We start from the raw sequence: 12,161 nt of genomic DNA, 5'->3' as shown, positions 1-12,161 counted from the left end.
TGACAAGTAGCCACTATAAATTCAGTTGTAGAGAGGAAACTTGTTAGATCATGCAACCTTAGATTAAAGGCTGAGTGGCAATAAAACTTTGACTCTGTACGAGTTCATTGATTGTACTATCCATATACTGCTTATATTGAGTTTGGGTTAAGGAAAAGGATCAAATGCACAGTACCTTGCTGACTCTGTATGAAACTAAGGTGGTATTGGTTTTATCAACAGAGATAATTTGTGCACTTAATTTAGTACTTTATTAGCATGTTTCATTGTTTCACAACAACAGACTACATTTAGTAAGCAGAAATTGAATCAAACATTAGAAGACAGGAATAAAATGTCCTCCCTACCCAGACTTAATTCCCTAAAACTAGAAAGATTGGATCTACCGATGGATACACTGGATGGAATCTGTCTGCAACCCCAAAGGGCACACTATGACAGATATCAAGAAAGTTCAGTGTATTAGCTATGGAAACTTATTAGGTGGCAAATATAAAATGTCTCAGAAGTTATCTACGACTCTTAATGGATATTGCTCTTAAATCTTTTTGTAATGGTCCATTAACATGGGTTCATTTCTGATTCTCTTCGCCTCTTTATTAATATTATGTCATAAACCAAAAGGTAGCTTACGAGGGTTGTATCATTATCTAAAACCTGATGCAAAATAAATTTAAAGAGGTCATTAAGCTAAGCAACCAAATCATGCCTGAGGAGACTGCTTTAAGCCATATAGGGCCTTCTTAAGGCCGCAAACCAGCGGAGATACCAAATGAGCAGCATAGCCAAGAGGCAATTACTTATATACCTCCTCGTAAAAATCACCATGGAGAAAGTCATCCTTGACATCAAATTGCTGCAGAGGCCAACCATGATGAGCCGCAAGGGCAATGAGCAAACAAACAATGTTCATCTTTGGAACAGGGGCAATGATTAATGTGATATCAAATCAGGCATTAGGAGAGAAAAAGACAATGCCTAATACAGAATATTTAACAAAATTCCAATGCATATTTAGCTTTGAAAACACATTAATAAGATTAATGTCTGATTAATAAAGAACATTCTTTACATGGAAGAAGAATGGATCATAAAATGAAAAAAAGACCTAGCGGGCAGTGGCGCCATTCGCCCAAACCTTCCAATCTTTGTCAATATTTCTTTCAGCCCATACTACGGCAGCTCTCGCAGCTTGGGGCCCACCAGGCAGGCCCCGCTCATTGATTATGTCAGCCATGTCAATGAATGGGAGCACCAAAAGGGTGCCAGGACCACCATACTCTGTGTGCAAGAATTCGCTCAAAATCTGTCAAAATGATACTCTGTTTAGTGAACTTTCACATTAAATGATACCACCATGGCATAAATGATACTCTGATTATAAAGATGAAATTTAAAAAAAAAACAGACATAAATGGTAAGTTTTTTGTTAGTTTTTTTTTTCCATTGTTTGTGACAGAGTGTGCAATGGCAAGTAATCTAGATGACAAAATGTTAAAAGAAGTTATGAAAGAGAAAACTGATTGAAGCGAATTGATTGTCTGGGATATTCTCATGGGAAGACTGTATCAGATGAGTTTTTTAGCGCATGTAAAATGACTCAGTTCATTACGCAGAAAATACCATCAACATGTAACTCGGGTTACTCAAGAATCAATGAGTCGTAAACAGAAGGAAAATGCCAGTACACGTGACCTTGTTTTTTTCCTATTGATTGTCCGTCCAATCCTGATAAGGAAGAGCTATTGGAGATTAACATTAATACGAAGAATCAGGTTATGATCTGAACACTTTGTTTTTTTTTTTGAAACGACCACTCTGTAGTTTATAAAAGATCTTTTCAGTACCTGCGTGTGTTTTCTTCCTCAAAAAATTTATCTTTCTCAAAAATAGCAACGCTTGAGAGAATTCATGTACATAAGAGAAAGCTCTGAAATACAACTTTTAGTTACAAAATGTAAGCTAAAATGTATTAAATGAAAGGTGATTTTCGTTCTTTTTCCATTTCCCCCAGAATTATCTTCCTCTCTAAAAAAAGCACAGTGAAATTTGACATTCTAAAAATTATCCCAAACAAAAGAAGAGGAAAAACTCAATAGTGAACAGATCAATATTCAATTCTTCAACGCAATCAAAATAAAGGAAGGAAAATAAAATAAATTGAATTAATCAGAATTAAATCAGGGACGCTGTTGATGAACACCCAAAAGTCTGACACTGAAGTATCTCCCAGCCACATCCATGCATTTAGCAGAAGATTATCCCCACGATACTAAGCCATTCTAAAAATACGATATGAAATACTCTTAGACACATTGAGGACACATTATATTTTCACCTACCGCAAGAAAAAGTTCAGAGAGGAAGCACAAAATAGTCGTCTAAAACAATTCAAATTGCTTCTGAAAAGACAACAGGAAAACGGAAGACCCAATTAAAAATTAACCCATTGCAAAAAATTGATCACAGGTTTTAGAACGAAAGATGAAGAGGAGACGAAGTTGAATCATATGTTCTGTAAGTGAAATATAAAACCAGATCAGAAAAAAAAGATTTTATGTTCATATATTCTTCATCGGAGAGAGACGGAGCGACCTCTGAGCAGATTCCAACAATTTCCTCTAAGTAGCCTTTGAACAATTCCTTCTTCGACAGCCTCTCCAACATATATCTCTTGAATTTTCCAGTTTCCTGGTACTCAACAAAGAAGCAGGAATCAACAACACGCGTACCTCGCCCCTCCTTCATATCATCACTCAAAAATGGAAAATCAACGAACAAACAATACCCAAAAATCGAAAATCGATACAAAATATGAGAGAATATGAAAGAAGACCCAAGTAAAGATTTTTCTTCCAGAGGCAACAAGCAAAAATCAAGATTAAAGCGAGGAAATAAGAAAAATATGATGGGCTTACAGCATCTGCAAACTCGGGGATGGGGTCAGGAAAGACGTATTCCGTGCACTCTACGATGTGCCTGGTGCTGCGTCGAGAGAATTCCAAGGAACCCACGACGGAAATTGAAAGAAAAGTGAAGCGATTGAGCGATTGCCCCCGAAGAGAAGAACCGCGGGAAGCGGTAGTCGAGATTAAAGACGGAGATTTGGAGATGTTTCTGGTCAGAGAGAGGAGATTCACAGCGGGGGAGACGACCGAGGACATGGAGCAAAAACCCATCCCTCTATCTCTCTCTCTCAATCTCTCTATCTCTCTATCTCTCTATCTCTCTATCTCTCTATCTCGCTCTCCCTTCTTCTTCTTGTTTCTGCACTAACTCGTCTCCAAGCTAAGGGAAGTGATATCCTTTGTGCTGGGTTTTAGCGCTTGGAATTTGCAAGGGGTTTGTTTCAGATGCAGCCAGTTTGTTCTATTTTTTATTTTTTTATTTTTTACTTTTTTTGGTTTTTTACTTTTTTTGTTTTTTAAATTTCCATTTTTTTACTTTTTTGGCTCTTTATTTTCTTATTTTTTTGGTTCTTTATTTTTCTTTTTTCTTTTTTGGTTCTTTCTTTACTTTTCTTTTTCTTTTCTGGTTCTTTTTTTTTATTTTTTTATTTTTTTTGGTTCATGTTCATGTATTACTATATTATCCAGTCGTTTTTTGTCGTCTTAGATCTAATTTAATTTTTTTATTATTCATATTACCCGCGAATAATTATACATGAATTAGTCATTATATTAGTATTAGAGTTAAAAGATATTTATACCTTCTAGTTTACTTATAGATTTATCGAAATAGTATATAATAAATTAATAAATTTAAATTGGATTTTTTTTGGAGTTTATAAGTTATTTTTCTGTTTTTGGAGTATATAGCAGAAAGATTTCAAGTCTTGCAGCTCCAGGGTGTAATAATCATAAATGGATTTTTTTACAAACCAAAAGAATGATGTCCTTTTTGCTGGGTTTTAGTTCTTGGAACTTGGAAGGGATTTGCTCATGAAACATGACATATTTTCTTGATTTTCAAGTGAAATTCCCTTTAAACTTTTTTATTTTATTTTCAAGTGTTATCGTTTAAATTATGCCCTTCTTTCTATTGACCTGTTCTACAATACAACACAGTGATGTCATTTGTGCTTGCTTTTAGTGATTGGAACCTTGGAGGGGTTTGTTTAAGAATAAGGCACTATGTTCTATTGGATTTTTATATTTATTCTTTATGTATTTTAATATTGCAATTTCACAATGTGAAAAAGATCAATGAAAGTTTTTTACAATCCAACAAAGTGATGTCATTTTTGCTTGGTTTAGTTCTTCAAACTCGGAAGAGATTTTTTGAGGAAGCAACCACTATGTTCTATTACCTAGTTATTTATTTTATTTTATTTTTTCTCAATCTGAATTTGAATTTCAAGTCTTGCAGAGTTTACCGTTTAAAAAATATCGATCATTTTTTTGCCATCCGACAAGTCATGTCCCTTGTGATGGGATTTAGTGCTTGGAACTTGGGAGGGGTTTGTTTTAAGACAATGCCACAATGTTCCACTGACTTTTTGTGTATTTTATTTAGCATAATTTAGTTTGAATTCTTGCAATTTCAGGGTGTAAAAAGATCAATGTAAGTTTTTAAAATGCAAAAAAATGATATCCTTTGTGCTGGGTTTTAGTTCTTGTTACTTGAAAGGGTTTATTTAGGAACCAGTTACTCTGTTCTATTCACTCGTTTTTTATTTTTATTTAATAAAATTTGGATTTCAACTCTTTCAATTTCAGAGCGTAAAAAAGATAAATGTTTTTTTTACAAACAAAAAAGTGATATTCTTTGTCATGGGTTTTAAGTGTTTGGAATTTGGTAGGGGTTTGTTAAGAAGAAGCCGCTATGTTCTACTGACTTGTTTTTTATATTTATTCGTTATGTACTGTCTCAAGCATAAGTTGGATTTCAAGTCATGCAATGTCAAGACTTAGAGAAGATAAGTGAACTTTTTTACAACCCAACAAAGTATTGTCATTTATAATAGGTTTTAGTGCTCAGAACTTGGAAAGTTTTTGTTTAACAAGGGGGCACCGTGTTCTTTGAATAGTTTTTATTCTTATTCATTTACTTGAGTTTCAAGTGATATAAGTTCAAGGTGTAGAAAATATCAATGAAAATTTCACAACTATGTATGGCTAATTTTTTTTCCTTCTCAATTCATTTTACGTATTTTCTTAAGCAGAAGTTGAATATTAAGGCATGAAATTTTAGGGTATAAAATTCATGAATGAAATAAACTCAAAACCCATGAAAGTGACGTCCTTTGACTTGGGTTTTGGGATTGTTTAAGAAGCAAAAACTATGTTTTATTGATTTTTTTATTTTTATGTATTTTCTGTAGCAGAACTCGAATCTCAAGTCTTCAGGGTGTAGAAAAGATCAATGAAAATTTTCACAACCCAGGAAAATGATGTTTTTTGTGCTGGGTTTGGTGCTAAGGAGGGATTTCTTTATGAAAAAGCCATGATGTTTTATTGGCTTATGTTTATGGTATTTTTTTTAATTTTTTGTGTATTTTCTTTAGAAGCACGTTAGTATTCAAACCATGCAATTTCGAGGCATAAAACAGGTCAGTGAAAAAAAATCTAAGCCAGGAGAGTGATGTTCTTTTTGCGCCAGATTACGGTTTGTGTAACAACCAACATCTATGTTCTATTGATTAGTTTTTATTATTTATGTTACTTTTATGTATTTTCTCTAGGAGAAATTGAATTTTAAGACTTGAAATTTCTGGGTGAAGAAAAAGGTTAAAGAATTTTTGACAACCCAAGGAAATGGTGTTATTTCTTCTAGGTTTACGGCTTGAAAGAGATGTATTTAAGAAAAAAAAGGCACTATATGCTATTGAATAGTTTTTATTTTTTATTTTCTCATTTTATGTATTTTCTTTGAAGAAGTTGAATTTGAACTCCTGAAATAAAAAGAAAAAAACTCAATCAAAATTTGGACAACCATCTCTGTCTTATGCTTGGGTTCTGCTCCAAGCTAAGTAAAGTTGTATTGTTTAAGTTAGGTAATAGAACCTGGCAAGTGTTTGTATTTGACGCTGTCAGTAAGTATGGTAAAATTTTATTTTTTTTCTCCTTTCATGTCTTTCGTATCTATTTTATGAAGCAGATGTTGAACTTTCAAGCCATGCATATTCAGGGTGTAGATTTTAGCGTTTGTATGTTTAATAAGCAGCCAGTTGGTGCAATAAAAAATCTAGATTTTTTCATCTTTTATTTTTTATATATTTTTAATTGCTGACATTGAACTTTCTGGTCATGCAATTCCAGATTATCAAATAATCCAATGATAAAATACACAATCATGTCTCTCATCTCCTTTAGCATTAAACTCCGAATCCTATTGTCCCATATGGAAGAAAACAAAAAATTTGAGCTTTATTTATTGAACGAGATAGTAATATATTAAATATATACATATTTATTACGTACTAAACGAGTTAATAATATAGTAATCATTTATTAAAATATTATTAAAATCATTTATTAAAATATATACTCGGAATCCTGTTATCCCATATGGAAGAAAACAAAAAGTTTGAAAGGTATATACTAAACGACACAGGATATATATCAAAAACATGTGGCATTGTTAACATAAATCATCTAAAATGTTGATCAATATTAATTTTTTCTGTGGATACCGGACATCGATATCCAGATACCAGTTCCGAAAGCCGGATATCGAAATCCAATATCTGGTATGCGATATCCATCTCATCCTCACCCATCAGATATCCATCTACTCCTAAAGGACAGATATCGTTCGATATCTGATATCAGACATCATCCCGTTTTTTCCAGATATCGGATATCGGACGGACAATCCCTACCTTTAAGTGAGCTTCAAACTCAGCCTAGTGATATCCTGTGTAATGTGTTTACCACTTGGCAGAGTTTGTTTAATAAGCAGACAAAATACGCTATTAAATTTAGAACTAATTATTTTTATAATAAGTTTGGGGTTATATAGTTGGCCTTTGTGACACAAAAACAAATTGATTTTGAGTGAGGATGATTGTATGGTTCGAATTCATTTTTATATACCAACTATTACCTTACTAAATCAGCTTATCAGTTATTCGTATCTTTCTTCCCTTCCAAATATCTTGTTTTGAAAATCAATTATGATAGAACACGATAAAGGAGTCCAACATAATATCAAATAAAAACAGTTTTTACCACAATTCTCGAGACTACCAAGGATTTCCCCAAATCTGATTTTCTCCTCCTTTTAACTACACAGGCCTTCAAGGAGATGCATCTTCACCCAAAATTTAATCATGTAAATGGAATGTGATATTAATTCTTTAAAAAATAGCACATTTTATGCAATAGATAGCATAGAGTATGTCTTTCCCTTCTCCTTCCTTCGGGGAACAGATGTCACCCACCCTAGGGTTTCAAAATGAAAAAGCTCGCACTAGTACTTCGTGAATACTTGTACACGTAGAGGTTACAGCACGACGACTCGGGCCCAATTATACCCTTATGTAAACCCATAAAATAATGTTGGATATTCATTAGGGTAAATATTAAAGTGCCCTCACTTTAGGGTTATAAGATAAACAATGTAGAAAACCTGCATGGGAATACACAGGTTTCAGTGTGCAACATAAATCCCTCTACAAAAAAGTTTGGCGGATATTACTGGAATACATTGATTTCTAAGGCACCTAATATCTTTTTACGACCACAACATACCCTTAAATTTAACAATTTCCATCGAAATAGATCAGATTAAAGCTTTGGTTTATAAAAAGTTGTACTATATTGAATTTATTCGATTTATCTTTTCAGCATAATAAATTTCATGCACTTTCCCACAATTACTGACTGATATCTAATATTTCATGAGCACACAGTGAACATGTGGTACATCGAAATCACAGGAAAAGTGTAATTACACCAAGAAATGGCCTTCGGGTGAAATCAAATCTGTCAAATTACAATAGGTATGATGGAATGCAATTAATTTAGTATAAATATGCAAGGTTATGAAACTCTTTTAGGGTGTTTCTGTCATTTCATAGCTAGGGTTTTTCGAACATTCTTACTTGTCAGCATTCGTGCTCAAGAAAATCAAAAAGATTCCCTCGAAGAAACTTAATTAGACTAAGATGATAACCACATGTCAGTAAAAGTTCTGAAAAAAGGCAAAGATTTCTTACAAAGTCACTATCATAGATTCCTCTGATGCGGTTCGAGCCAGGGAAACCCAAGAAAGTCAAACACTTCTCTTTCTGAGTTGCAATGGATTGTAGCACTCGACTTCATGCCCTGTGGAAAATACAACCATTCTTAAAAATCACTTTAAGAGAGGCAAAAAATTACCCCATCAGTTTCGGTAACTTAATTGATAGATTTTTTCCATGAAATTCATTCACGACAATCGGGAATGATAATGCAATCAATTTTGATATTATTATTACAAGTCAACGTGAAAAAATAGTCTGGCCAATCAATAACGTTTAAAAAAAAATAAAGGAGGTTACTGAATTGGTTTTAAAAATAAGTTCCCCTGAGGGCAGTCAAAATTTCACAATTTTTTTCTCATCAAGTTAAATGATTATTGTTTTTTTTAAAATCGAATAGAGCATGTTGGTCTGTGAAATTTGTTGAAGAACAACATCCTGCTTAAAGATGAAAAGTCACGCCCTTGCTATCAGCTATAGCTTTTAGCACAGTTGGTAAGCGCTTGATTCCAACAAAATTCAATCATGACAGCTAGGGAAGAAAATGCAATCAACTCCGACAGAATTATTATAAATGAACGTGAACAACAAATCAGCCCAATTATTAACCTTTTAACAAAAAACCATTACGTGAGTTAAATAAATTCTGCATCTTAGTGCGTACCCTTTTGCCTGGTGAACCTTGAGTAGCGACAAACAACCCAGTGTCGTCGAGACGGTACCCTTTCGATTCTGCCAAAAGCCTTAGCCTGAAATCCACTCCATTTCAACAACTTTATTAAAGGCGTTTACCTTCATTTTTATTATTAAAAGCGCAAAATGGTAGGGAAGAAAGAGATATGTAAAACTATTCGTGTAGTGATTGCTCTCACTTATAACATGGAAATATATAAATAATGCAAGAATATTTACCGCCTGTTGAGCACATCGTTCCCTGTCCATGCAATAAGCCCAAAAGCATATATGTCACGTGGGTAAACCTAGACCAGGAGAATAGTCAGTTTATAGGGAGATAAACGAGTAATGAATAAAAATATGATTTTTATATCATTATGATAAAAATATAAAATCATTTATCTGATAGCCGGTGAAGCCAGACAATTAAACCCAAAGTTCATAGCCTTTGAGATTTATTCTACTGTACGAAAATTTACGCGAGCTTCATGGTATGAGGTATAATATTTCATTCAAAATAACCTTCAAGTCAATTCGATGGCGCTGTTCTTGGCCCGGTTCGGTGCAAAGTCCAAAGTATGTGTCCACCCCAGAGTCAGTTCCCTGGAATTTTTCATGTCACTCTATGAAACAGAGCCTAATTGCTTCAATTTCACATGATGACTGAGCATTCAAAGAAAGCTTACCTTAGACAACCACGCAAAAATATAAATATAATGATTCCTGAGGTGAGTTGTTTCATTGCAATATTCATCTATTTTTGTAAATCCATTTCAAGCACATATTACACCATAAATAGGTAAAAAAATTTGAACTCCATGGAAAAAATCTATAAGGACTACAAATAGAATGATATCCAAAGAGAGACGGAGCAAGCGAAATAAGAGAAGACAGAAGAAATCCCCGCCAAATTGTGAGTTGGGTAGAGAAAAGAAAAGAAAAGTCAAACTCATTTAACACTAAGGACTCCCTTCCTAGTTAATAAATAGAAAAACAATACAAATCATACAAGGCCCTTACTTTTAACAAAATTCAATTTAGATTCCTAGATATTCTTTATGCATGACTGAGATCCTCATAAATATTATCAAAAGAGGCAAACACGATATAGAGGTCTCCAAGCACTAGAGGAGAACACATGTTATTTAGCTAAGACACTAGTCATGCCCCATGTAGTAAGAACCTGAGGAAATAGAAATTGTGAACATCATCAAGTATAAATAAAGGAGGAAGGAACAGACATTAGAGGTTCTGAATCAACATTAGGAAAGAAATCCACTTGCCATCCCCCTATCAAGTGTATCATCGCCATCTGTTTGCCGCTACGATGTCGATGAAAATGAGTCTTCATCATCATCTTTGATCTGAATGCAATACAAGGATGACTACGAATTGTCCTCGTTCTCCGGCTGTCATCACCTTTGAGGTCAGACCAAAATTGAGAGAATGATTTGGGATTGGATGATGTCTACGCGTTGTTCTCAAAATCACAAAATCCACTTCTAAATTAAAAACCTCTGACTTGCCACAAACCTGTTGTAGAGATTTTATTTGGCATGGGAAGGAAGAGGATGTACATTCAAGACAAGATAGGATTGCGAAACCAGCTTCAAAAAGAGAGAGTTAAGAGTCTAAGACAGGTGATTATCGAGCTGACCAATTAAGGGCATGTTTGACATAAGGTCTGAGTCTAAATAGGTTCTACAGGGAGAATGTTTTCAAAGTACGAAGGTTGTTGGAGATCCTCCCTAGGACTCGCACGATCCAATATCGGCGCTGTGTGCTTTGGTCTGGGGTTGTGGAGCCAAGCTACAGAATATTTTCATCTCTCACTCATTCAACTGTATTCTATGTTTCTGATAGATCCTCAAGTCAGGAACTCTATGATAGTCCCTCATTCCACATGTTATGTCCTCTTTGCATAACCAATTTTTTGTTCTTTGCTCTTGCATGGAAATTATCCTGACAATGCTCTGGCTTGTTTTAGACTGGCACATCAAAATTCATGTTAGAGCTAGATTTTTCCATGATAACATTCAAAAAAGGGAGAGAGAGAGAGAAAGACGGTAGCGCGAAAAGTGATATTAATCTTGCACAAAGATAGGTGTCCACATTAAAAAAATCTATATGATCATAAAAAAATATCTGATCCCCTCACTGCATATTATGTCAGATCCAGGTTACGACAGTGAGAAAATACAATAATATAACATCGAACTTTACAAAGGAGAATGTAAAAGAGTACATGTAACATTACTAACATGAAAAAATTGGGTAACAGTATTATACAGAAAGTCAAGTCATCCTAGGTGAGGCCTGACATGGAAACTTTCTACATCTTTTTAAAACAAGAAGAGATTGAGCAATCTTGGCAGAGATTCTCACCAAATTAAAATTCCCTATGAATAAGCAAAATGACCAGAAAAATATTAAGTAAACTCCTAGAAGTATATTAGCTCCTTTTCTTCAAAAACAAAGAATTATATGAACTCCTAAAAGTTAAATCCCAAAGTCCAACATAATATTTCACAAAAAATTCTTCGTAGATTAGAATTTGAAGGAACCCTCACTTTGCGTATGTAAAAAAACAGTGATTACAAATTGGTTACGAGATTAACTGATTCTAATACTAGTGTCCATAATACTTGCAAGAAGTATAATGCACTGGATTACACATCATTTGAAACTCACCTCATCACTGTGAACGCTGAACACAAGATCTTCTCTCAAGAATTTGATATCTTTCAAGTATTTAACATATTTGGCCAAAAATCCTTTGTGGCTGTAAAAGAAATCAACTTAAAATGGTAAGAAAATGAGATAAAAGCCACATTGAAATGAGAGATGGACAAATCTGTAATCCAGGAATATTGAAGGACCATGGGTAAAAGAGTTTTGAAAGCCATACAAGGTCCCAAAATTACAAAAGATGAGCCAGGAATACCCTTAGGAAGATCACCTGGGATTGAAAATCCTCTTGATATGATTAAGATGTATAACTAATTAGTACATGTGTGAACCAAGCATTCCCACACCCTCTGTTCATTTCCCTCTAAACCAAAATGCAGCAAGACTTGATACATCTTTAACAAAGCCGTTCAGAGAAAACCAGAGAAACCTCCATTCCCTTGAAAAAAACCTCATTACAATGCAGCCATATTGCCCCAAGTGCAAAAAAAGCCCCTCCCTGCTCCTGCCCAAAGATAGACCACCCTTTAGGCATTTAGGCCATCCCATAAGGCCTCGCTGGGGGAGACGTACATTCCTCTGATATACTGGCTGGCCCGCACCACCAGAGCAA

At 34.3% G+C, this 12,161-nt stretch overlaps 2 protein-coding genes across 3 annotated transcripts in view; both read right to left on the bottom strand.

Moving 5' to 3' along the window:
• Positions 1-991: 991 nt before the first annotated feature.
• On the bottom strand, positions 992-3,307 carry PRIN2 (Serine/Threonine-kinase). The gene is made up of 3 exons (XM_078582273.1): positions 2,919-3,307; positions 2,596-2,691; positions 992-1,306 (listed from the first exon to the last, which is right to left on the bottom strand). Exons 1-3 carry the CDS (start codon positions 3,177-3,179, stop codon positions 1,109-1,111), a joined length of 555 nt encoding a protein of 184 aa, XP_078438399.1. The 5' UTR covers positions 3,180-3,307; the 3' UTR covers positions 992-1,108.
• A 4,774-nt stretch (positions 3,308-8,081) lies between these two features.
• The window catches only part of POL{LAMBDA} (DNA polymerase lambda (POLL)), a 29,144-nt gene continuing 25,064 nt past the window's right edge, over positions 8,082-12,161 (bottom strand). For both annotated transcript variants that reach the window (XM_078582377.1, XM_078582378.1), the window contains 5 exons: positions 11,552-11,642; positions 9,383-9,463; positions 9,098-9,165; positions 8,850-8,934; positions 8,082-8,270 (listed from right to left, as the gene is read on the bottom strand). In XM_078582377.1, the coding sequence (XP_078438503.1) occupies positions 8,172-8,270; positions 8,850-8,934; positions 9,098-9,165; positions 9,383-9,463; positions 11,552-11,642 (424 nt within the window). In that variant the 3' untranslated portion in view covers positions 8,082-8,171. The remainder of the gene's footprint in view (positions 8,271-8,849; positions 8,935-9,097; positions 9,166-9,382; positions 9,464-11,551; positions 11,643-12,161) is intronic.

The sequence above is a fragment of the Wolffia australiana genome, chromosome 10, assembly GCF_029677425.1.
Source record: "Wolffia australiana isolate 7733 chromosome 10, ASM2967742v1".
NCBI classification, from domain to species: Eukaryota; Viridiplantae; Streptophyta; class Magnoliopsida; order Alismatales; family Araceae; genus Wolffia; species Wolffia australiana.
The sequence above is the reverse complement of the archived record's forward strand: the minus strand, read 5'-3'. Positions and strand labels throughout refer to the sequence as shown.

What these genes read in the sequence shown, in the direction of transcription:
- PRIN2 (XM_078582273.1), bottom strand. Translation starts at nt 3,179, where the DNA reads ATGGGTTTTTGCTCCATGTCCTCGGTCGTCTCCCCCGCTGTGAATCTC. An exon ending in TCCCCGAGTTTGCAGATGCT is followed by an intron (nt 2,692 to 2,918) that starts GTAAGCCCATCA and finishes GTTGAGTACCAG; the next exon opens with GAAACTGGAAAATTCAAGAG. An exon ending in TTGTTGGAATCTGCTCAGAG is followed by an intron (nt 1,307 to 2,595) that starts GTCGCTCCGTCT and finishes TCATTTTGACAG; the next exon opens with ATTTTGAGCGAATTCTTGCA.